The sequence below is a fragment of the Engystomops pustulosus genome, chromosome 8 (assembly GCF_040894005.1).
Source record: "Engystomops pustulosus chromosome 8, aEngPut4.maternal, whole genome shotgun sequence".
Classification (NCBI taxonomy): domain Eukaryota; kingdom Metazoa; phylum Chordata; class Amphibia; order Anura; family Leptodactylidae; genus Engystomops; species Engystomops pustulosus.
The window spans coordinates 9,223,994-9,250,037 of record NC_092418.1 but is presented as its reverse complement, the minus strand read 5'-3'; the positions used below and the strand labels follow the sequence as shown (position 1 = coordinate 9,250,037).

The window sequence follows — 26,044 nt, the reverse complement described above, 5'->3', positions numbered from 1 at the left end:
TACAATAGCAGCAGCTTATCACTCCATAGAAGCTGAACATTTATCCACACTCAATCTCAGACACGCAGAGGCTTCATCTAAACTTCTCGAATGCAGAAGTTGAAAACAAAAGTAACTCGAGACCTGACACAAAAACACCAGGCGACACAAAAGTCAACGAGATCAACTTCTTCTAATTTTATAATGTTGAAACAGAAAGGTAAAAACACAACAGAACTAATACAACTTTGATCGTCTTACACAGACTTTGCCGATATATCCACAACCCCCATAGCACTTGGCTTCAGCTGTGGTACTCAGAACGTTGTTTATCGGAGTCTCCTCCTGCTTTAAAATTAGATAATCAGTAACAGAACTTGTTTTTTAGCTGACACCGGCCTTCCTGAACTTCTAGTGAAACTGCATGGCCTGCTGTTATCTGCCTCCTCCTCACTACACCTCCGCATGGAAGAGAGATCAACTTCACTCTACAGGTCCAGCAGCCTAATTATCATCACAAAAACTATAAAAAAACTATCAAAAACATACAACCTGACCACACAAAAAAAGGTTCTCTGTATACAACTATTTCTCATTTGGGTCAACTGAGATCTCTGTATATATGTATCTGGACTTCCCTGGCTTCAGCTTGGTATGGCGGTGGAGGCTCCATCCCAGACGAAGAATATAGCATGTAGGGGTTCAGTGAATGACGCGGTGAAGGTGTACAAAAGGCTGATGGGGTCACACAGCTCATAGAAGGACAGACGCCCGGCCTCGTAGTCTAAGAAGACTCCAAATACTGGACACTTTGGCTTTACATTGAGGATTGAGTTGACTGCATCATGAAATACTTTGCACAGTCTATTATACATGCTCAAACACCAAGATTTATTATTAAATCCAATGCCAGACTGTGGTCCTTCCCTCTCTATACTGGGATAGGACACTCCGATGACGCGTGTCCCTTTCTGGTTCCACTTCACCCCCCAGTAATGTCTTCCTGAGGAGAGACCACATCTGCTCAGTACCTGGGGGTAAGTCAGAAACCTTCCTGGTGATTCTGGTCGGTTCAGTTCATGGTTTGAGTCAGATGCAGTTTTCAGATCTTCTGATAACTTCCCTTGTGTGTGAGCAGTGTCCACATCCAGCAATATGTCAGGAATATGAAACCCTGCTGGTCTTTTCACCACATCCCGTAATGTCACTTTCTTGTAGGAGTCTAATTGGGTCGGTGACACGACACATCTCCTCTATGTCACGGATCTTCCTGCACAGCTCGTCCTACTGTATTTCCAACTCCTTGATCTGATCAGATATCTGGGACACAATCTTCTCCTCCTGCCTGGAGATCTCGCTCACCGTTTTCTTTTCTGCCATTTCCAGTTGCTGCTTAATGTTCTTAAATATCTTACTGATGTTCTTCTTCTTATCGGAGGCTTTCTCCTGGATCTTACCCTTATGATCGAGCAGATTATGGACTCTTGTCTGAATTTCATCCTTTTTGTATGTTAAGCCTATCCAGATATTCCCTCAGTTCTATCTTTTTTTCTCTTAGAAACTTCTTCTAGAAGTTCCACTTGATGTCCCCCATGTTCACCAACCAGACAGCAGGACGCACACAGACAAGATGCATCCCGAGGACAGTAATATTCCAGATCCTTCTTGTGGAAGGGACATTTTTTGTTCCCGAAGCAGTTGGTGGGATCTGTTAATATATGATTGACTGACTTGTTGTGGGCTGTCAGGTGATCATCACAGAGAGAGATCTCACACTGCAGACAGGACCTCACAGGAGACTTTATACAGTAAGTATAGAAGACTCTGGTCTCCTCCATACCAGGCTGAGTATATAGGAGAGGTTCTACTATATTATCCAAACTCCTTTTCTTCTCCAGGCCTGGATGGTGCACTGACAATACATGAGCGGCAGAAGTTGTGACCACATCTCAGGGATACGGGATCAGTATAGAGGCTCAGGCACATAGAGCAGTCCAGCTCTTCTCTCAGCTCAGTGGACGCCATTCTAAAAGGAATACAGTAGAGATGATGACTTCCACATAACACAATCACCATGGCGGGATGTGTGGCTGTTGCATAGTTTTTACGACCTGTTACTGCATCTGTGACGCCTACACCGACCCATGTCTGTATGTAGACTCTGTCTACCTCACTGACCTAGCTCTACCTGCCCTTTCCTTGCCCTCTCAGCACAAATGAGACCACCCTATGGATACGGAACTGGTGGTTCCCTCCCTAGGGAAAAACACACAGTGGTCAGATCAGAAAAAATACTTCCTGTCCTCTAGAGGTTCCGGGAAGACCCACTTCAGCTAATGTGGCCTCCATGGACCAGGGAAAGAAAGAGAGAAATCCCCTGGTAATGGATGTCCCATACCCCAGGAGGCTACTCATGGCAGGAAGCTGGTCCGTGCAGTGCCAAAACTATCATACGCCAATGCTCGTGGTCCAACCTGTCTTACTTTTGTTTAATAACCATCAAACATAAGTTTGCGGGCTCCGCTCACTAAGAGTCGGCTCTTCTGGCTCCATATTAAATATATAACAGGGGGCCTCAGTCCCGACAGTCCCCCACATTTAACCAGATCATTAAGGAGGCGCAGTAATCTGCTAAGAGGCAGGGTTACGTCAGCAATAGCTCCTTTAGCGAGCGACACTGGTAGAGACAGCGTTAAACTGCTTGGAAGCTGTGGTAAATCTCCCCCTATGTGGCTATTTATAAGGCTGTGGTGCTGACGTCACATCAACAAGGGATAAGTGCAGCCAATCAGAGGCTGAGCTGTACCCGGCAGGATGAGTATTCGCGCCCTGATTGGCTGCAGCCTCTCCCCTCACACACTGCTCCTTGCACTGCGCATAATACCCGCCTCAGTATTCCCGCCACCGCAGCTACAATACTGTTGTCCCCGCCTCCTGCCTGTACGTGCCCCACACGTCACCGCGCAAGGGGCGGACTGGAGAGTACACCATGTGACCGCGGCTCCATAGGCCCACCCCCTTATCAGTCACCTGACCCTCCGCCGGCTTCCGTACAATGACGTCAGTCTCGCCCCAGTTCTGGGTCATGTGGTCGAGATTGCGGTCACATGACTTGTTGTTCCTGAAATGGCGAGACGATAACGACAGAGCGGAGGCCGGTGCCGGTGAGTGCTGCCGCCTGGGAGGTGCGTGTGTACCGGGGCAGGGGTGGGTATAACAATAACTGGGGGAGCCGCTGCTGCTGGGGTACACAATAACAGAATTCTGTTCATAGAATAGCATTTTTATTGTATAACTTGAGCGAAAGAAAACATATATATAAATATCTTCCTAATCGTATACAGATGACACAATAAGACAGTGTAGTATGGCAGTATATGGTAACATCAATCAGCCTAGCATTAAACCACCCGAGGGGGGCCTGAAAAATAGTAAAAATAAAAGTTTAGGTGATCAAGGAGGGAGTTATAGAGACAGGGCGGGTTATAGAGAATAGACCAGGCGTTCCAGGAGTTAGGAGATGACAGGGAGGTAAGAGACTGCTCGGTAGATGGCAGCATTGGACGGGTCCAGGGAAGGTTTTTTTTAGCAATGGGGAAACATCTTGAAAGAAGAGGGGACGACCCCAGAAGAGAGAGAGAGGTTGAAGATGTTAGTGAGGTGAGAAGTGACTGCTGGGGAGAGTGACTATACCAGATGTGAGGGGATGGGGTCACTGATGCAGGTAGTGGGGCCAGGGGACGGGGTCACTGATGCAGGTAGTGGGGCCAGGGGACGGGGTCACTGATGCAGGTAGTGGGGCCAGGGGACGGGGTCACTGATGCAGGTAGTGGGGCCAGGGGACGGGGTCACTGATGCAGGTAGTGGGGCCAGGGGACGGGGTCACTGATGCAGGTAGTGGGGCCAGGGGACGGGGTCACTGATGCAGGTAGTGGGGCCAGGGGACGGGGTCACTGATGCAGGTAGTGGGGCCAGGGGACGGGGTCACTGATGCAGGTAGTGGGGCCAGGGGACGGGGTCACTGATGCAGGTAGTGGGGCCAGGGGACGGGGTCACTGATGCAGGTAGTGGGGCCAGGGGACGGGGTCACTGATGCAGGTAGTGGGGCCAGGGGACGGGGTCACTGATGCAGGTAGTGGGGCCAGGGGACGGGGTCACTGATGCAGGTAGTGGGGCCAGGGGACGGGGTCACTGATGCAGGTAGTGGGGCCAGGGGACGGGGTCACTGATGCAGGTAGTGGGGCCAGGGGACGGGGTCACTGATGCAGGTAGTGGGGCCAGGGGACGGGGTCACTGATGCAGGTAGTGGGGCCAGGGGACGGGGTCACTGATGCAGGTAGTGGGGCCAGGGGACGGGGTCACTGATGCAGGTAGTGGGGCCAGGGGACGGGGTCACTGATGCAGGTAGTGGGGCCAGGGGACGGGGTCACTGATGCAGGTAGTGGGGCCAGGGGACGGGGTCACTGATGCAGGTAGTGGGGCCAGGGGACGGGGTCACTGATGCAGGTAGTGGGGCCAGGGGACGGGGTCACTGATGCAGGTAGTGGGGCCAGGGGACGGGGTCACTGATGCAGGTAGTGGCGCCAGGGGACGGGGTCACTGATGCAGGTAGTGGGGCCAGGGGACGGGGTCACTGATGCAGGTAGTGGGGCCAGGGGACGGGGTCACTGATGCAGGTAGTGGGGCCAGGGGACGGGGTCACTGATGCAGGTAGTGGGGCCAGGGGACGGGGTCACTGATGCAGGTAGTGGGGCCAGGGGACGGGGTCACTGATGCAGGTAGTGGGGCCAGGGGACGGGGTCACTGATGCAGGTAGTGGGGCCAGGGGACGGGGTCACTGATGCAGGTAGTGGGGCCAGGGGACGGGGTCACTGATGCAGGTAGTGGGGCCAGGGGACGGGGTCACTGATGCAGGTAGTGGGGCCAGGGGACGGGGTCACTGATGCAGGTAGTGGGGCCAGGGGACGGGGTCACTGATGCAGGTAGTGGGGCCAGGGGACGGGGTCACTGATGCAGGTAGTGGGGCCAGGGGACGGGGTCACTGATGCAGGTAGTGGGGCCAGGGGACGGGGTCACTGATGCAGGTAGTGGGGCCAGGGGACGGGGTCACTGATGCAGGTAGTGGGGCCAGGGGACGGGGTCACTGATGCAGGTAGTGGGGCCAGGGGACGGGGTCACTGATGCAGGTAGTGGGGCCAGGGGACGGGGTCACTGATGCAGGTAGTGGGGCCAGGGGACGGGGTCACTGATGCAGGTAGTGGGGCCAGGGGACGGGGTCACTGATGCAGGTAGTGGGGCCAGGGGACGGGGTCACTGATGCAGGTAGTGGGGCCAGGGGACGGGGTCACTGATGCAGGTAGTGGGGCCAGGGGACGGGGGGAGAGCAGAGGAAAGGAGCCTGGACACTTCTTCCTCTGTGAGCGACTCAAAGGAAGAGAGTGAACAAGGTAAGGCACCAGAGGGAAGGGGATTGGGAAATTATACAGTCGATTTTCTCTATAAAGTAGGGGCCGGATGGTCAGCCCCGAGGTCTGTGAGCGGTGGCTGCACCTTTGGTGTTAGTAAGGAGTGCAGAGTATGGGAGAGGCTTCTGGGGTAGTTAGGGAGAGAGGATGTGAGATCAGTGACAGATGATGAGCTGAAGGGCAGAGGTATAAGTTCTAAGCAAGAATTTGAAGTGTAGAAAGTCAGTAGAAGTGCGCGATTTTCTCCACAGACGTTCGGCAATCCTGGAGCCCTGCCGGAGGAAACGGGATTGGGGCGTGTGCCAAAGTTGAAATGTTGGGACTGAGGGAGGCGCCACCTCATCCAGGGCGCTCCTGAGGTTGTGATTATAATGGTTAGTAGTCGGGTTAGGACCGGAGCGAGAGGAGATGGGGGACAGTGATTACCGAAAAGATTCTGAGTGAGTATCAATGGCACAGATATATACAGGGAGCAGCTACTACCCACACAGGGTATACAGGATATAGCTATATACAGGGAGCAGCTACTACCTACACAGGGTATACAGGACATAGCTATATACAGGGAGCAGCTACTACCTACACAGGGTATACAGGACATAGCTATATACAGGGAGCAGCTACTACCCACACAGGGTATACAGGATATAGCTATATACAGGGAGCAGCTACTACCCACACAGGGTATACAGGACATAGCTATATACAGGGAGCAGCTACTACCCACACAGGGTATACAGGACATAGCTATATACAGGGAGCAGCTACTACCCACACAGGGTATACAGGACATAGCTATATACAGGGAGCAGCTACTACCTACACAGGGTATACAGGACATAGCTATATACAGGGAGCAGTTACTACCTACACAGGGTATACAGGACATAGCTATATACAGGGAGCAGCTACTACCTACACAGGGTATACAGGACATAGCTATATACAGGGAGCAGCTACTACCTACACAGGGTATACAGGACATAGCTATATACAGGGAGCAGCTACTACCCACACAGGGTATACAGGACATAGCTATATACAGGGAGCAGCTACTACCCACACAGGGTATACAGGACATAGCTATATACAGGGAGCAGCTACTACCCACACAGGGTATACAGGATATAGCTATATACAGGGAGTAGTTACTACCTACACAGGGTATACAGGACATAGCTATATACAGGGAGCAGTTACTACCTACACAGGGTATACAGGACATAGCTATATACAGGGAGCAGCTACTACCTACACAGGGTATACAGGACATAGCTATATACAGGGAGCAGCTACTACCCACACAGGGTATACAGGACATAGCTATATACAGGGAGCAGCTACTACCTACACAGGGTATACAGGACATAGCTATATACAGGGAGCAGCTACTACCTACACAGGGTATACAGGACATAGCTATATACAGGGAGCAGCTACTACCTACACAGGGTATACAGGACATAGCTATATACAGGGAGCAGCTACTACCTACACAGGGTATACAGGACATAGCTATATACAGGGAGCAGCTACTACCCACACAGGGTATACAGGACATAGCTATATACAGGGAGCAGCTACTACCCACACAGGGTATACAGGACATAGCTATATACAGGGAGCAGCTACTACCTACACAGGGTATACAGGACATAGCTATATACAGGGAGCAGCTACTACCCACACAGGGTATACAGGACATAGCTATATACAGGGAGCAGCTACTACCCACACAGGGTATACAGGACATAGCTATATACAGGGAGCAGCTACTACCCACACAGGGTATACAGGACATAGCTATATACAGGGAGCAGTTACTACCTACACAGGGTATACAGGACATAGCTATATACAGGGAGCAGCTACTACCCACACAGGGTATACAGGACATAGCTATATACAGGGAGCAGCTACTACCTACACAGGGTATACAGGACATAGCTATATACAGGGAGCAGCTACTACCCACACAGGGTATACAGGACATAGCTATATACAGGGAGCAGCTACTACCCACACAGGGTATACAGGACATAGCTATATACAGGGAGCAGCTACTACCCACACAGGGTATACAGGACATAGCTATATACAGGGAGCAGCTACTACCTACACAGGGTATACAGGACATAGCTATATACAGGGAGCAGCTACTACCCACACAGGGTATACAGGACATAGCTATATACAGGGAGCAGCTACTACCCACACAGGGTATACAGGACATAGCTATATACAGGGAGCAGCTACTACCCACACAGGGTATACAGGACATAGCTATATACAGGGAGCAGTTACTACCTACACAGGGTATACAGGACATAGCTATATACAGGGAGCAGCTACTACCCACACAGGGTATACAGGACATAGCTATATACAGGGAGCAGCTACTACCCACACAGGGTATACAGGACATAGCTATATACAGGGAGCAGCTACTACCCACACAGGGTATACAGGACATAGCTATATACAGGGAGCAGTTACTACCTACACAGGGTATACAGGACATAGCTATATACAGGGAGCAGCTACTACCCACACAGGGTATACAGGACATAGCTATATACAGGGAGCAGCTACTACCCACACAGGGTATACAGGATATAGCTATATACAGGGAGCAGCTACTACCTACACAGGGTATACAGGATAAAGCTATATACAGGGAGCAGCTACTACCTACACAGGGTATACAGGATATAGCTATATACAGGGAGCAGCTACTACCCGCACAGGGTATACAGGATATAGCTATATACAGGGAGCAGCTACTACCTGCACAGGGTATACAGGACATAGCTATATACAGGGAGCAGCTACTACCCACACAGGGTATACAGGACATAGCTATATACAGGGAGCAGCTACTACCCACACAGGGTATACAGGACATAGCTATATACAGGGAGCAGCTACTACCTACACAGGGTATACAGGATATAGCTATATACAGGGAGTAGTTACTACCCACACAGGGTATACAGGATATAGCTATATACAGGGAGCAGCTACTACCCACACAGGGTATACAGGACATAGCTATATACAGGGAGCAGCTACTACCCACACAGGGTATACAGGACATAGCTATATACAGGGAGCAGCTACTACCCACACAGGGTATACAGGACATAGCTATATACAGGGAGCAGCTACTACCTACACAGGGTATACAGGACATAGCTATATACAGGGAGCAGCTACTACCCGCACAGGGTATACAGGACATAGCTATATACAGGGAGCAGCTACTACCTACACAGGGTATACAGGACATAGCTATATACAGGGAGCAGCTACTACCTACACAGGGTATACAGGACATAGCTATATACAGGGAGCAGCTACTACCCACACAGGGTATACAGGATATAGCTATATACAGGGAGTAGTTACTACCCACACAGGGTATACAGGATATAGCTATATACAGGGAGCAGCTACTACCCACACAGGGTATACAGGATATAGCTATATACAGGGAGCAGCTACTACCTACACAGGGTATACAGGACATAGCTATATACAGGGAGTAGTTACTACCCACACAGGGTATACAGGATATAGCTATATACAGGGAGTAGTTACTACCCACACAGGGTATACAGGATATAGCTATATACAGGGAGCAGCTACTACCCACACAGGGTATACAGGATATAGCTATATACAGGGAGCAGCTACTACCTACACAGGGTATACAGGACATAGCTATATACAGGGAGCAGCTACTACCCACACAGGGTATACAGGACATAGCTATATACAGGGAGCAGCTACTACCCACACAGGGTATACAGGACATAGCTATATACAGGGAGCAGTTACTACCTACACAGGGTATACAGGACATAGCTATATACAGGGAGCAGCTACTACCCACACAGGGTATACAGGACATAGCTATATACAGGGAGCAGCTACTACCCACACAGGGTATACAGGATATAGCTATATACAGGGAGCAGCTACTACCCACACAGGGTATACAGGACATAGCTATATACAGGGAGCAGCTACTACCCACACAGGGTATACAGGATATAGCTATATACAGGGAGCAGCTACTACCCACACAGGGTATACAGGATATAGCTATATACAGGGAGCAGCTACTACCCACACAGGGTATACAGGATATAGCTATATACAGGGAGCAGCTACTACCCACACAGGGTATACAGGACATAGCTATATACAGGGAGCAGCTACTACCTACACAGGGTATACAGGATATAGCTATATACAGGGAGCAGCTACTACCTACACAGGGTATACAGGATAAAGCTATATACAGGGAGTAGTTACTACCTACACAGGGTATACAGGACATAGCTATATACAGGGAGCAGCTACTACCCACACAGGGTATACAGGATATAGCTATATACAGGGAGCAGCTACTACCTACACAGGGTATACAGGATATAGCTATATACAGGGAGCAGCTACTACCCGCACAGGGTATACAGGATATAGCTATATACAGGGAGCAGCTACTACCTGCACAGGGTATACAGGACATAGCTATATACAGGGAGCAGCTACTACCCACACAGGGTATACAGGACATAGCTATATACAGGGAGCAGCTACTACCCACACAGGGTATACAGGACATAGCTATATACAGGGAGCAGCTACTACCTACACAGGGTATACAGGATATAGCTATATACAGGGAGTAGTTACTACCCACACAGGGTATACAGGATATAGCTATATACAGGGAGCAGCTACTACCCACACAGGGTATACAGGACATAGCTATATACAGGGAGCAGCTACTACCCACACAGGGTATACAGGACATAGCTATATACAGGGAGCAGCTACTACCCACACAGGGTATACAGGATATAGCTATATACAGGGAGCAGCTACTACCCACACAGGGTATACAGGATATAGCTATATACAGGGAGCAGCTACTACCCACACAGGGTATACAGGACATAGCTATATACAGGGAGCAGCTACTACCCACACAGGGTATACAGGATATAGCTATATACAGGGAGTAGTTACTACCCACACAGGGTATACAGGATATAGCTATATACAGGGAGCAGCTACTACCCACACAGGGTATACAGGACATAGCTATATACAGGGAGCAGCTACTACCTACACAGGGTATACAGGACATAGCTATATACAGGGAGCAGCTACTACCCGCACAGGGTATACAGGACATAGCTATATACAGGGAGCAGCTACTACCTACACAGGGTATACAGGACATAGCTATATACAGGGAGCAGCTACTACCTACACAGGGTATACAGGACATAGCTATATACAGGGAGCAGCTACTACCCACACAGGGTATACAGGATATAGCTATATACAGGGAGTAGTTACTACCCACACAGGGTATACAGGATATAGCTATATACAGGGAGCAGCTACTACCCACACAGGGTATACAGGATATAGCTATATACAGGGAGCAGCTACTACCTACACAGGGTATACAGGACATAGCTATATACAGGGAGTAGTTACTACCCACACAGGGTATACAGGATATAGCTATATACAGGGAGTAGTTACTACCCACACAGGGTATACAGGATATAGCTATATACAGGGAGCAGCTACTACCCACACAGGGTATACAGGATATAGCTATATACAGGGAGCAGCTACTACCTACACAGGGTATACAGGACATAGCTATATACAGGGAGCAGCTACTACCCACACAGGGTATACAGGACATAGCTATATACAGGGAGCAGCTACTACCCGCACAGGGTATACAGGATATAGCTATATACAGGGAGTAGTTACTACCCACACAGGGTATACAGGATATAGCCATATACCGGGAGCAGCTACTACCTACACAGGGTATACAGGGAGAATGTATTATACACATCTGAGTATACAGGACAGGCGGACATACATGGACTATTCAGGTTAAGAAACTACCTTGCTTACAATGGGGATTAGTGGTAGAGCCTGTAAATGGACAGTAGAGCAGCTGGTGAATGCACTCACAGCTAACGTGCAGAGGAGACTGTGACCCGGGGATTGTCCTCTTCTTGATATGGACCTGCGCACATGTAGATGTAATCGCCATAAGTAAATCGGAGACAAGCTCAGTTTGGGGAGAAGCGCTGAGAGGTCACTAATGTCCACCAGAGCCGAGGAACCACACAACTTACAGTCTGCAGGCTCTGGTCCTATAAAAAGGGTTAATTGATTACATTATCTTTATTTGGTGGAGGAGGAATCCTTGAAAACATTAATAAAACATTCCCCCCCCCCCCTATCATCCAGAGCCGGACATGAATAAACTTTTTTGACCTTCAATGTTGATAGAAATATTCTGCACACCAGGACGTAACATCGACCCACTGACAGTAACCGTTATATATGGAAGATATGAAACTGTTTTCCTCCGATCACAGCGTCACATTGTGTGGTTCTTTGCCATTGCCGGACATTGGTAACCTCTCGCATCTTCCATCATCTGGAGCTGGTGTTTTGGGGTATGTCATGTGCATGACCTGCTGTATGTTTGGGTACATTACACACCACAGCGTCGTACTAACACATACAACACGTCTGTAACAGGGGATATGATTAGTATGTAATAATGACATCATTGGGCCCGAGCTCTGAATATGTACATGTACAGAACCTGCTTTCTGATGGTTTCCAGATCCGTCTCCTGTAGCATTGGATCAGGGTGATCTGTGTGTGAGATCTCGGGGTGTATTATCTATCTGCTCAGATTTTGGGGTTTACTCTTTTATAACTTGATCTCCATGTTGTATCCAGTATTTATAGTCTGGGTCCTGACAAGATGGCGTCCCGCCACGACCACGCTGACTCCACCCCCTTCCTGACCCAGGCAGATGACGTGGATGAGGTAAAAGCTACGGGGGCTCCCGCGCGTGTGGTGGGGGACGTGGACGACGATGACGGCTCCGAGGAGCGGGACGTGCACTCCCTGACCGGCATCTCCTACAGACGCTCCGTCACCATTGTGGGGGTCCTCTTCTACATCAACCTGCTCAACTACATGGATCGCTTCACGGTGGCCGGTAGGTGGGGGCAGGGGAACCATATCATCCAGCAACCCCCTTCTCCTCCTCCAAATAACAAACACAGTAGCCACTAAGCAAACCTTCTTATCATAAGAGCCATCACTTGTCCTCTGCCCTGAGATCTTTCTACTCAACATAAGATTTTCCAAATATTTAAAGGGCCGGATCACTCAAAGGGCTTTTCTAGTTTACATACTATTTTCTTTGTGCTGTAAAGTGAACCTTCTAACTTGCCCATACAGTAGGTACCATCCCTTTTAATGCTGCCCCTGCTGAACTTATGTAATGGAGGTTTCTTCTTTGCAGGAGTCCTCCCGGACCTGGAGCACGCTTTCCAAATCAAGGACAGTTCCTCAGGATTGGTGCAAACAGGTAAGGAGGAAGACGCCCTGGTGAGGGGCTAGATGAGGCGGTAAGATGATGGGGTGAGCGGTGCTGAGATCAGACAGCCGCCTACGTGTTGATGGTTTCCAGGTCTAATGCAGCGTCTCCTCTCGCCCTCCAGTGTTCATCTGCAGCTACATGCTGCTGGCCCCCGTGTTCGGATACCTGGGCGATCGCTGGAACAGGAAATATATTATGTGCTTCGGGATCTCCTTCTGGTCCATCATCACCCTGTGCAGCTCCTTCATCCCCAAGGAGGTAACGTCTCCAAGTAACGAACACTAGCGGGTCCTGGGTGACTGTATTCTCCCCGAAACGGCTCCACAACTGTCCACAGGTTATGGGTGGTACTGCACCTCAGTCGTATTTACCACAATGGAGCAGAGCTGCAATGCCGGACGTGGCCAGCAGTCAGGTGTGGCACTGCTTCTAGGAGAAGTTACAGGATGATTAATAACTTTCTTCTTTCCCTTCTCCTCTAGCATTTTACCCTCTTCCTCCTCACACGAGGATTGGTCGGAGTGGGAGAGGCCAGTTACTCCACAATCGCCCCCACCATCATCGCTGACCTCTTTGTGGCAGACAAGCGCAGCCGCATGTTGTCCATCTTCTACTTTGCCATTCCAGTGGGTTGGTGAGTCTCCACAACTTGTAGCGCTGAGGGTTTGTAACAATGGGATCTAGTCTTGTAAATTCTATGTGAAGTCAATGGTGTAGACTGATACATTTTACTGACATATTGTAACAAACCGTATGCGAAAGAGATGGACATTGTCCTTGGTGACGTCCCATCTGGGGCTCCCCTGTCCTCTCAGCTCCTCACACAGCTTTCCCAGACTCCTGAGCAGGAAATATTTGTGCGTATGTAAATGAGACTATAATTCTTTTACAGTGGCCTCGGATACATTGCAGGATCCAAGGTGACGAGCGTCGCTGGAGACTGGCACTGGGCGTTGCGGGTGAGTGCAGGGGTTCTTCATTATTATAATACTTTTGGGGTCTGAATTTGGTATCAGTCATTATTAATATCACCTGTTTTGAAGTTGATAATTCCCATTCAAGTGAATTAAGGTTAAGCTGCAATACGAAGCATGGCCACCGTATAACGTACGGCACTGTGCTAGGTAACAAAGCTGCAGAGATCCGCCAGACATAGAATCATAGGCACCGGGACTCTGGTAATCTTATATTTGCTCCTTCTAAAATCAACTTTTATAATTATGCTAATGAACCAGAAGGGCTCCTAGGGGTGTTACCCCTTAATTCTGTAGATTCACAGGCTGTTACACTGTGCAGGAGCACTTCCCCATCTTTCTGCCTGATGAAATCTCACCCAGTTAGATGGGGAAAGTGCTCCTGCACAGTGAAACTACAGTACAAAGGGGCTCTGGTAACGCCCCCAGAAGCCTTCAGGCTCATTAGAATAATTATAAAAGTTGATTTTTAGATGGCAGGAGGCCATGGATAACAAGTATAAGGTTTACATGTGATTGTTTCGTCCTCCCTGTGACAGGTGACCCCAGGCCTGGGCCTCATTGCCATCCTGCTGCTGGGATTTATTGTGAAGGAGCCTCCCAGAGGAGCTGTAGAGAGGAAAACGGACAAACCGCTGAGCTCCACCACTTACGTGTCCGATCTGAAGGCGTTGGTGAAGAAGTGGGTGTCTCCATGTAGTCCTATATGTTCCCCTGCCACGTGCAGTCACTTACCTGTCCCTGTCTCTCTCATAGTCCGAGCTTCATGCTTTCTACGCTTGGATTCACAACAGTGGCGTTTGTGACTGGAGCCCTCGCCCTCTGGGCTCCCTCTTACCTGATGCGAGCGCGGATTGTCCTGTACAAGACTGAGCCATGTGAGACGCCTATATGTAACTACGATGACAGGTAGGGACTGTGCACACCTGCCCTGCGCTTTACTATGGGGGGGGTGCCAGGGACCTGCTGCAGGGGTTATTCTTGTTCCCTTGACATCAGGTGTGATCTACAACTAGGAGGGCAATACATATACAGAGGCTGCAGCTAATAGACGTGTGCTGGGGGCAGATATGCAGAAATGGATCCTATGAGCAGAACCCCTCCCTTCAGAACAAATAATTCTGTATGGGACATGATGCTTGGATACTTGACCTTCAGAAAATGCACAAGTCATCGATTCTGCAGGGGACACATGTACAGACATTAAGAACAGACATTATTAGTTGATCCTGTAGGATTGGAGCCGTCATGAAAAGATCATCTTGTATGGGAGAAAATGCATGTAACAGATCCCTCCAGAGCAGCTGTGTGCTGTCTATTTGCAGGGGAGAACATGTACAGCTTGGGATGCATTGCTCATATACTTATCCCATCCATCCAGAGCAGACCTTTGCAATCACTTCTCGAGGGGAAACATGTACAGGGCCTATCCCTTTAGAACAGACATAACTAGTTGATCCTGCAGTGGAGCACATGTACAGAGCATGTCTCTTTAGAACAGACATAACTAGTTGATCCTGCAGTGGAGCACATGTACAGAGCATGTCCCTTTAGGGCAGACATAAGTAGCTGATCCTGCAGTGGAGCACATGTACAGAGCATGTCCCTTTAGAACAGACATGACTAGTTGATCCTGCAGTGGAGCACATGTACAGAGCATGTCCCTTTAGGGCAGACATAAGTAGCTGATCCTGCAGTGGAGCAGATGTATAGAGCAATATCCATTTAGGGCACACATAAGTAGTTGATCCTGCAGTGGAGCACATGTCCAGAGCATGTCCCTTTAGAGCAGACGTAACTAGTTGATCCTGCAGTGGAGCTCTCATGTACAGATCCCGCCTCTTCAGCACAGACACAATCTTGTAGGGGGCAGGGCATGTCTATCCTGTTGTATGAACACTCCTGGGGACCCCGCACTGGTTTATGTGTCCCCCCCCTTCCCTTGCAGCTTGATCTTTGGGCTGATCACCGTAGTCACTGGCATCTTAGGAGTTGGAGCCGGGGTAGAGATCAGCAAGCGATACCGCAAAGTGAACCCCCGCGCGGACCCCATAGTCTGTGCTTGTGGAATGCTGAGCTCCGCCCCTTTCCTGTACCTGGCGCTGGTTTTCGCTGATACCAGTCTGGTGGCCACCTACGTGAGTATGAGCCCGGCCAGTCTCGACTGATCCATAGTGACCGATCATCTCCTGTGCTGCCCCCGCAGACTCATTCAGGGTGTTTCTTCTTCCTTGCAGGTTTTCATCTTTATCGGGGAGACACTTCTGTCCCTGAACTGGGCCATTGTGGCGGACATGCTCCTGGTGAGTGATCCTTAGGGGCAGGGTAGTCCCTAGGTGCTATGCTCATAGGTCCCCCCATAGCTGACAGTGTCCTCTCCTTTCAGTACGTGGTGATTCCCACCAGACGCTCCACAGCCGAGGCCATGCAGATCATGGTGTCCCACCTGCTGGGAGATGCCGGGAGCCCCTACCTCATCGGGCTGGTGAGTACAGAAACAGGGGGGTCCTCTCACTGAACCCCACTTATAATGCATCCAAATATGCAAAGTGTAACCCATTGTATGTATCCATCCCCAGATATCTGACGGGATCCGCAGAGGGAAGCCGGACTCGTCCGTCCTGACGTTCCGCAGCCTGGAGTACGCGCTCATGCTCTGCGCTTTCGTAGCCGCTCTGGGGGGAGGCTTCTTCTTGGCCACTTCCCTCTTTATTGAAAAGGATCGGAAAAAGGCGGAAATGGTATCGGAAGGTGCGTATACGGGAATAGGTATGGAGAGCGTGCCGTCCGCAGAGGAGAAGGCTGCAACAGACCAACAACTCATCCAACCGCTGCGACAAGGGGCTCCATGAGCTATGACTCGTATAAATATAACATAGATCACACCTGACATTCACACCTACACCTGTACTAGACTCATTGCTGACTACAGGAAGCATTGTGAATGCAGCTCTGGTTGTGACTGGAGCGGTAGGGTAAATTATGAATGTTTTATTTGAATTACACCCTAATGGAAGCTTTAAGGGGTTGTCCCAAGTTTTAAATGCTCTCCTATCTCAGAATCGGGTATAACATGGGGGTCCGAAGGCTGGAGTCTAAGGGGTTTGGGTCCCTTTCTCCTTAATGGATGGTGTAGCAGATTAACGGATATCTACTGCCAAAATCCATTATGATAAACCGGAGACACCTTTCTCATACATCCAGGCACCGTGACTGTGGTAATATTTGTTATCCATGACCTTTTCCCTTCTAAAATCAACTGATAAAATGATGCTAATGGAACAGAAGAGCTCTGGAAGGTGTTACCAGAGCCCCTCCGCGCTGTAGTTTCACAGGATGTTCCACTGTCACACCCCTTCCTCTTCCCTCTCCCCGCTGTAATCTCATTGGAAGGGGGGAAGTGCACCTGATGAGTGTAACAGTCTGTGAAGCTACACCACAGAGGAGTTCTGGTAATACCCTCTCATTAGAATAATTTTATGTCCCTGGTTTATCGTGATGGATACTGATCGTGGATTCCCTTTACATGGGGTGCAGCACCTTCCATTATCTGTGGGACTGTCAGATGTTGGAGCACAGCACTAAGATATTACCAAAAATAGTAAGTGGCGCGGCCAGGCACATACTCCGCCTTCTGCTCCATGCATTGAGGGATATGCCCCTGTTCACATGATTGATGTTGATCCTTGTGGTTGAACCCATCTACATCTTGTCTTGTATCCTGTTCATAAAGGATAACACTCAAACCTAAGACAACCCCTATACATGTGTCCAGGCCCATCACCAATGTCGTCTTCACTTCCAGGTTTGGTGTCAGAGGAGGAGAAGATTGAAGACGGAATTGTGGTCCCAAAACGTGGCAGATCCACCCGGGTCCCGGTGTCCAGCGTCCTCATATAAACTCCTCCCTCTGTGGTCACAAGGGAAAAATCGTCGAAAGTCCTGGTACCAGTGATGGTGGTGTCACAGGTGCTGCTGTCTGGTACTGTCCGGACCTGGAGGCTCTAGTGTTCATCTTGTGGCACCAGGCAGCGGGTGATCCCGGGTGAGGACGGGCACCATGTTCTCAGCTCCTCCGCCCTGCTGATCCATTCATTTTGCACACAGCTCAGGACCTTATCTGGATTTTACGGTTCCCTCTATTTAATGACTTAACCGCCACAAGACGCTCGTTGGGATTTTTTTAATGTTTACTTTTAAAAACTTTGAATGTTCAACTTTTTAATGGGAAATACAGATGTTGTTTTGGGTACAAAAATGTATTCTCCTGTACTGTCAGTATGTGGGTCCAGCAGGGGCGGTGGGTGATATGTGGTGGGCCTTGAAGACTCTGCATTGTCTCTGAAGTCACTGATTGTGTGTTTAACCCTTCGTGTTGCTGGGCTATCTGTTGTATGTGCCAGCTGGTCGCTGAGGGTCGGTGTTTGATATTGTATTGGCCGCCTATGGATGGGGCTCAGGTAACATCAGTCACAGCTGCTTGACCCTTCAGGATGGTTCATGGGGGGTTAATAAGTTCTGAAGACACAGAAATGGATCCTCAACCATATTCCTGGATAAGACCCAGTATTCTAGACCCCAGGGCTCTGCTCATTGACCAATAAATAACTTCTGGCCCGATTTATTCTTTTCTCAACCATTAATCAGTGATATAAGAGTCATTGATATCAGGAGAACAGATGGCAGCGGTGAGGAGTCAGTCTCACACATTGGATATTACAATATAATATTATGTGTACATAAAGAATCACAGACCCTAATGGTCTCTAATTTATTACTTAACCACAGGGTACAAGGAGGAGGAGCCTCTCCAGTACTGTGCTTGGTTGTGATAGGCTGATCTTAATTTGCTCATGTTTCCGTCTATGCGCAGAAAGGCGCGTATGTTGTCTACCGTATTGTGATTTACGTACACATGAGGCTCCAGTCTCCATGGTACAAGCAACGTGATGTTCACTCTCTTTAAGGTCGTGTTGGAGATATTGATATGAACATGAAGGCGTCTTCGTGCTATGACCTTGAGAATAATAAGTTTTCCCCCTCTCACCACGACAGCACCCAACCAGAGAGAGGGATCCGCCTCCAGGGACAGGAAACCCAGACTTCAAATTGTGCGGTACGCCCCATCTCCTTCAGTGGTTTCCTGTCTCTGACGGGGGATCCAGTGAGTCTCTGTGAGGCTCAAGGAGTCGCGGTAAGGGGGGAATGGGATTCCCAGGTACCCCCAGGTGGCTGCACAAGATCCCCCGCCGAGGCTTACCGGAGGGTGCTCACTCGGCGGGGTGCGTGTGTGAATGCTGCGAGGTGCAGCGCAGTCTGTGGGTGCAGACGGGCTCCGGCGCGCCTCCGATCCTGGAGGGAGGCGCGTGTAGGAGGGCGGCTTAGCGCAGGTTCCTCCCCCACCGCAGTGGTCTTCGAGAAAATGGCGCCGACTCCACTTCCGGTAGGGACCGGAAGTGGCGCGCCGCTCAGCGTCCACGTGGAGTGTGACGTCAGAGGCGGGAGTTTTGAAAGGAGATCCCACACAGGAGTCCTGTGTGTTGTTTCTAGCACCCACAGCCAGCCACAGGAGTTGCTCCAGTCGTGGATGGAACGGAGCTATACCCTCACCACTGATAAGATGAGTTCTAATGAACTAGAGAGTCGGTGGACACCGCTACGGTAAAGTTTGAGTAGGGGGATGGTCCGCTGATTGGTGAGTGTGGCCTTACCATGCCTTTAAACTGGTTCTGATGATGTCTTATGTGATTCTTGTTTTAGAGGGAAGACTCTCGTAAGGGGAAAGCCACTGTAAAGTCTAAGCATCGTGCATGTAGAATCTGTGGAGATAATCTGCCTGACTCTTATTTAAAACCTAACTGTGACCAGTGTGTTCAGCGCCTGTTAGCACAAGATCAGTCGACCTTGTTTGAATCCATGCGTATGCTAATCCAGCAGGAGGTGCGTAGTTCTGTGCAGGAAATAAGGCGATCTCTCAGGTCAGAAAATTCCCCGGGCACTTCCAGGCAATTTGAAGATTCTAGCCCTAGTTCGGGGGAGTCAGAGGAGGAAGACAAGTCAGGCAGACCCCTGTTTCCTATAGAAGATATTGATCACCTGGTTAAATTAGTAAGATCAACTATGGAATTGGAGGATGAAAAGGAGGAACGCTCTGTAACAGATGTTATGTTCCAGGGTCTAGGAGAAAGGAAGAGAAAGGTTTTTCCCATCCATGACAATATTTCCTCCCTTATCCAGGCAGAATGGCGCAAGTCGGACAGAAAGGTTTTCATTCCTAAAGCAATGAAGAGGAAGTATCCCTTTCCAGAGAAGGAGACAGAGATTTGGGACAAGGCACCTAAGGTAGATGTTGCCGTTTCTAAAGTCTCTAGGAAGAGTGCGCTTCCAGTGGAGGATTCAGGTGTGCTTAAAGATCCTATGGATAAAAAAGCAGATGGTTTCCTGAGGCGCTCCTGGGAAGCAGCAGCAGGCGCATTCAAGCCCAATGTCGCGGCTACATGCGTGTCTAGGTCTCTTTTTGTTTGGCTTTCCCGGCTGGAGGAAAAGATTAAGACCGGGGCGTCCAGGTCACATCTTATTTCTGAAGTTACCACTGCCCAGAAAGCCTCTGCTTTCTTAGCCGATGCTTCGGTGGACGCCTTAAGGTTATCAGCTAGATCGGTGGCCTTATCTAATTCTGCCAGAAGGGCCTTATGGCTGAAGAACTGGATAGGAGACCTTCCATCTAAGAGTCATCTGTATAGTATTCCCTGTGAGGGGGAATTCTTATTTGGGTCTGCACTAGACAACATCTTGGAGAAGGCAGCAGACAGGAAGAGAGGTTTTCCTAGTACAAGGCCTCAAGAGAGGAAGTTTTTTCGCCCCTCAAGGCGATTTAGATCTCCTCAGAGATCCGGAGACAAGAAAGAGGGGTGGCGATCCTCTAGGAAGTCTAAGGGATTCATGTTTTCCCGGCCTCAGGATTTTGGGGATCATACAAGATGGCCTAAAATTATTTTTTCTATCCCCTCCCCCACAGCGTTTCAAGATAACCTCAGTGGCCGGAAGAGCAGAGAAACAGGCTCTGGAGACCGAAGTAAGATCCTTACTGGGAAAGGAGGTGCTTCGGCGGGTGCCACTGCAAGATCGAGGGACAGGATTTTATTCAACCCTGTTCCTTATAAAAAAAACGGACGGCACATTCCGGACCATTATAAATTTAAAACCACTAAACTGCTACCTACAAGTGGAAAAATTCAAGATGGAATCGATAAGGTCAACCGTAAACCTGCTCTTTCAGGATTGTTTTATGGCTTCCATAGACTTAGCGGATGCATATTACCACGTCCCTATTCATCCGGACAGTCAGAGATTCCTGAGAGTGGCAGTGATGATGGACGGCAAGATAGAGCACCTCCAATTCAGAGCTCTACCCTTTGGAGTGGCGATAGCACCGAGAGTTTTCACAAAACTAATATCGGAAGTGGGAGCCTACATACGAAAATATCAGGGCACCTTTGTGCCATATCTAGACGACTTCCTCCTGATCGCAGGTTCGGCAGAGAAATTACAGATTTTGATAAGGGTGGTAATGAAGATTCTACATCGCCTGGGCTGGATGGTAAATCTGAAGAAGTCCTCCCTTACTCCGGCCAGATCAAAGGTATTTCTCGGCATCACATTAGATTCCACTCAGCAGAAATCTTTCCTTCCTCAGGACAAGGTGGTGAAGATAGTAGCCTCTGTGGAGAAACTGTACAGACAACCATCCCCTACCATAAGGGACATTATGAGGACTCTGGGTCTCTTTACAGCTGCAATTCCAGGGGTACCTTGGGCGATGTATCACGCAAGACCCTTACAGCTCTTCATGTTGGAGAACTGGAGGGGGGACCAGTCCTCCTTGGACCAGAGGATTACTCTTCCCCAACAGATCCTGGATTCCCTGAAATGGTGGCTAAGAGAAGAGAACCTCCAGGCAGGCAGGCCTTGGAGAGAGGAGAACCCCCTATCCATGATTACGGATGCGAGCTCTACGGGTTGGGGAGCCCAGGTCAGGGGCCTCCTATTCCAGGGGTCATGGAACGAGGAATCCAGGAAGAAGTCCTCAAATTACAGAGAACTAGAAGCCATCCTGCAGGCAATCAGACAAGCTCTGCCGATGATTCGGGGGACAGACCTGAAGATTGCCTCGGACAATGTCACAGCAGTGGCGTTCGTGAATCGCCAGGGAGGTACCAGAAGCGGGTCCTTAATGAGCCTCTCGGATCAGATTCTAGAGTTAGCGGAAGCCAATCTAAGATCAATATCGGCAGTACATATAAGGGGCAAGGACAATCTGCAGGCAGACTTCCTAAGCCGTCATCTCTTACGTCAAGGAGAGTGGTCCCTGAATCGGAGGGTGTTCTCCAAGATAACCAGACTCTGGGGTCAACCAGAGGTAGATTTATTTGCCACAAGAAAGAACAGACAGGTCAGGCTCTTCTGCTCCCTAGACCCGAGAGACCGATCCTTGAGTCTGGATGCCTTCTCAATCAAGTGGGACTTCAGCCTAGCCTATGCATTTCCACCCCTGTCTATTCTCCCAAGGGTTCTGAAGAAAATACGGCAAGACCAGGCCAGAGTTATTCTTATAGCCCCCTTCTGGCCCAGGAGGGCATGGTTCTCAGTACTGAGAGATCTATCGATATCAGACCCTTGGATCCTCCCAGAGAGTCACGATCTCCTCTCCCAGGGCCCAGTATTCCACCCGCAGATTGCGAACCTCCATCTGACGGCCTGGAATTTGAGAGGCGCATCTTGAGGGAAAAAGGCCTCTCGGACAAGGTAATTACAACCCTACAGAGGAGTAGAAAGGTAGTTACCTCTAAGATCTATTTCAGGGTCTGGAGAGTTTTTCTCAGATTTTTGTTCTCCGGATAAAATAGACTTAGCTCATCCAAATATAGCTAAGATATTAGATTTCCTGCAAGCAGGATTAGATAAGGGCCTAAAACCTGCCACCCTTAAAGTTCAGATTTCTGCCCTTAGCTCCCTGTTTGAGTCCCCTTTAGCCTCTCATCCCTGGATATCTCGGTTCATAAAAGCGGCATCTCGTATGACCCCATTCAGGAGATGTACGGTGCCCCCCTGGGACCTCACTCTGGTGTTAAATTATCTGATAAAAGACCCCTTTGAGCCCCTGGAGTCTTGTTCACTAAAGTGGTTGACCATTAAAGTCGTATTTTTGGTAGCAATCACTTCAGCCCGTAGGGTTGGGGAGATATCGTCTCTATCTTGTAGAGCGCCTTTTCTCAAGATTTTGGATGACAGGGTAGTTCTGATGACAGACCCGGCCTTTTTACCAAAGGTAGTCTCTAGATTCCATAGATCCCAGGAGATCAGGCTCCCATCCTTCTGTAGTAACCCTTCTACGGATAGGGAAAGGGAGTTTAACAAATTAGATGTTAAAAGGGCCATTGAGCTTTATTTGGATAGGACTAGAGATTGGAGAAAATCTGATAGTCTTTTTGTTCTTTTTGGTGGCAAGAGGCCTCAGCGGTAGTTATAGCTAGATGGATTAGGCAAGCCATTAGCTCCGCGTATGTAGCAGCCGGTCAGCCGATACCAGAAGGTCTAAAAGCCCATTCCACTAGAGCAGTCTCTTCCTCTTGGGCAGAATTTAAAGAGGTGTCAGTTAATCAGATTTGTCAGGCTGCCACTTGGTCTTCTCCGCACACTTTCTACAGGCACTATAGGCTAAATGTAGTAGGTGCACAGGAACTTTCCTTTGGGCGAAGAGTTCTTTCTTCGGTTATCCCTCCCTAAAGATTTCATCTATGTTATTCTCTCTGGTTGGGTGCTGTCGTGGTGAGAGGGGGAAACCGGTAATTACTCACCGGTAATTTGTGTTTCCTAGAACAACGACAGCACCCTGGTTATTCCCTCCCTTGTAAATTCTTTTCACACTTGGGTGTTCAGCGTTAGGTGTGTGTCACAGAGGTGTGAGATTCTCTCATTGAAAGTGATACTGAATGATACGGTGGTCAGAATTAATCAAGAACATTAAGTCCCATACAGTCTCTGTAATCCACTGAAGGAGATGGGGCGTACCGCACAATTTGAAGTCTGGGTTTCCTGTCCCTGGAGGCGGATCCCTCTCTCTGGTTGGGTGCTGTCGTGGTTCAAGGAAACACAATTACCGGTGAGTAATTACCGGTTTCCCTCTTTGAAAGTATTCAGGAGCTGCCTAATAATCTGTCCCAAAGTGCGGATCTCCTCTTCACCAGGTGGGAAACGACTTATCCCTAGTGGATAGCTGCCTTCTTACTGGACTTGCACAAAGGGAAGTCAGATTTTATCTCTACCTCCAGGGGTTCACATCCGATGGTGGTTGGATGGTGTTGTAGACTTCACCTTGGTCTTTTGATTCCATACCTTCCTCCTCTTGGGACGTATCATCCGTACACATCCTCACTAATCTTAGATGTTGACTACTTAACCTGAAATAGGACCAAAATGCAATGAAAGACAGAATAAAGGACACACAAGAGAAATAGTGCTAATCCTTTAAGGGCCGACTGACAATCATTATTCCCTCTCAAATCTTTAATCAGGCATAAAGGCAATGACACTCGACTTAACTGGATCCAGTTCGGTCGTGAGAGATGTTTGTTGTCAACAGAACCTGGGAGGCCTCATAAAATCCCGGCTCATCTCTTCCTCACTTTATAATCAACTAATCTCCAGGTTGAAGCTTGTGAGATCCTAGAAGGTCATCATATTACGGTTATCATATAGTCTGTACGTCTCCCATACGGCATTTGAGGAAAATGTGAATAACAACATCCTCGCTTAGGAACCAAACCAAATAAAGCCTCCTAGGGACGCAATCCTTTCTTTTTACAGGCCTAGATTTTACTGAAAGGGTTACAGGTTAATGTTAGATTCTCGATCCATGGTCCCCCAGTCTCCACACTTTCCTTTTGGATTTGTTTGAGTCCCAATCAACCTCTCAACCTTCCTGCTACTTTGGGATGTGAACGGCCCAAACTGTCCCTAAAGCTTAAGGTATCTTGAGAAGTTGGAACTCATACCTGTAGACCACTTTGGGCAAGGGTTTCTTTGTTCAGGCTTTTGGCCAACCTAAAAATGATCATTGTGCTCCAAAATAATAAATCTGGGAAAGGTACATTAAGTCTTGGGGTGTGTCGAGGCAGAACCTTCATAGTCTGTAGAACAGAGGCCACTTCACCAAATACTGGAGCAATTGGATGTTTCGACTGGAGGGTATAACTATAAGTCACCTGGGTCACAGTAGGATGTTAAGTTCTTGATAAACAGAGTCCATTGTCCACAGATCAGATGCCACCTTCTTCTTGCTGCACCTTTTGTCCTTCTTTCGCCGTTTGTCTCTGCAGATTCTGTAGTATGTTAGGACTTCCCGAGGTAGAGGTTTCCTCAGCTGGTAAGTCATGGCGGCGACTAAGGGTAGAGACATCCTGACAGCTTCCTTGTGGGCTCTAGTAGCCTCTCCACAAGTATCTCAACCAGGTCTGCACTTTTCTGTAGGTGCCTGCTGATTGTGTGTGCACCTGGTACGTGTCTTACCCTAAGCTAAGGGTAAGAATCCTGACCACCCGATGGAAACACTTTCCAAGAATATTAATTCCCTGGATGTGAGAAAAAATAAAAATCCAATACTCTGCAAGTGTGTATTGTGGACACCAGCTGCAATTATCGTAGATACTCGAGTATAAGCCGAGGGTGGGAAATGCAGTGGCTACTCTGTAATAACATGTCCACAGCAGCCTCTCCAACTAGTATACTGTCCAGCAGAGCGCCCCCGTTAGTACGTTGTCCAGCAGAGCGCCCCCGTTAGTACGTTGTCCAGCAGAGCGCCCCCGTTAGTACGTTGTCCAGCAGAGCGCCCCCGTTAGTACGTTGTCCAGCAGAGCGCCCCCGTTAGTACGTTGTCCAGCAGAGCGCCCCCGTTAGTACGTTGTCCAGCAGAGCGCCCCCGTTAGTACGTTGTCCAGCAGAGCGCCCCCGTTAGTACGTTGTCCAGCAGAGCGCCCCCGTTAGTACGTTGTCCAGCAGAGCGCCCCCGTTAGTACGTTGTCCAGCAGAGCGCCCCCGTTAGTACGTTGTCCAGCAGAGCGCCCCCGTTAGTACGTTGTCCAGCAGAGCGCCCCCGTTAGTACGTTGTCCA

At 49.2% G+C, this 26,044-nt stretch overlaps 1 protein-coding gene and 1 pseudogene across 3 annotated transcripts; one reads left to right on the top strand and one right to left on the bottom strand.

Annotated features, from left to right (window-relative positions):
- Positions 1 to 250: 250 nt before the first annotated feature.
- LOC140075997 (E3 ubiquitin-protein ligase TRIM39-like) lies at positions 251 to 2,770 on the bottom strand (annotated as a pseudogene).
- A 249-nt stretch (positions 2,771 to 3,019) lies between these two features.
- SPNS1 (SPNS lysolipid transporter 1, lysophospholipid) lies at positions 3,020 to 18,729 on the top strand. 3 transcript variants are annotated; one of them, XM_072119610.1, is made up of 13 exons: positions 3,030 to 3,143; positions 12,249 to 12,514; positions 12,824 to 12,889; positions 13,023 to 13,159; positions 13,384 to 13,535; positions 13,794 to 13,860; positions 14,415 to 14,557; positions 14,632 to 14,784; positions 15,824 to 16,013; positions 16,113 to 16,178; positions 16,262 to 16,360; positions 16,455 to 16,626; positions 17,681 to 18,729. In XM_072119610.1, exons 2-13 carry the CDS (start codon positions 12,274 to 12,276, stop codon positions 17,773 to 17,775), a joined length of 1,581 nt encoding a protein of 526 aa, XP_071975711.1. In that variant the 5' UTR covers positions 3,030 to 3,143; positions 12,249 to 12,273; the 3' UTR covers positions 17,776 to 18,729. The 3 variants fall into 3 exon arrangements, with proteins under 3 accessions (XP_071975713.1, XP_071975711.1, XP_071975712.1); XM_072119611.1 differs by having other exon boundaries at positions 3,037 to 3,164; XM_072119612.1 differs by lacking the exon at positions 12,249 to 12,514 and having other exon boundaries at positions 3,020 to 3,143.
- The last annotated feature ends 7,315 nt before the right edge of the window (positions 18,730 to 26,044 follow it).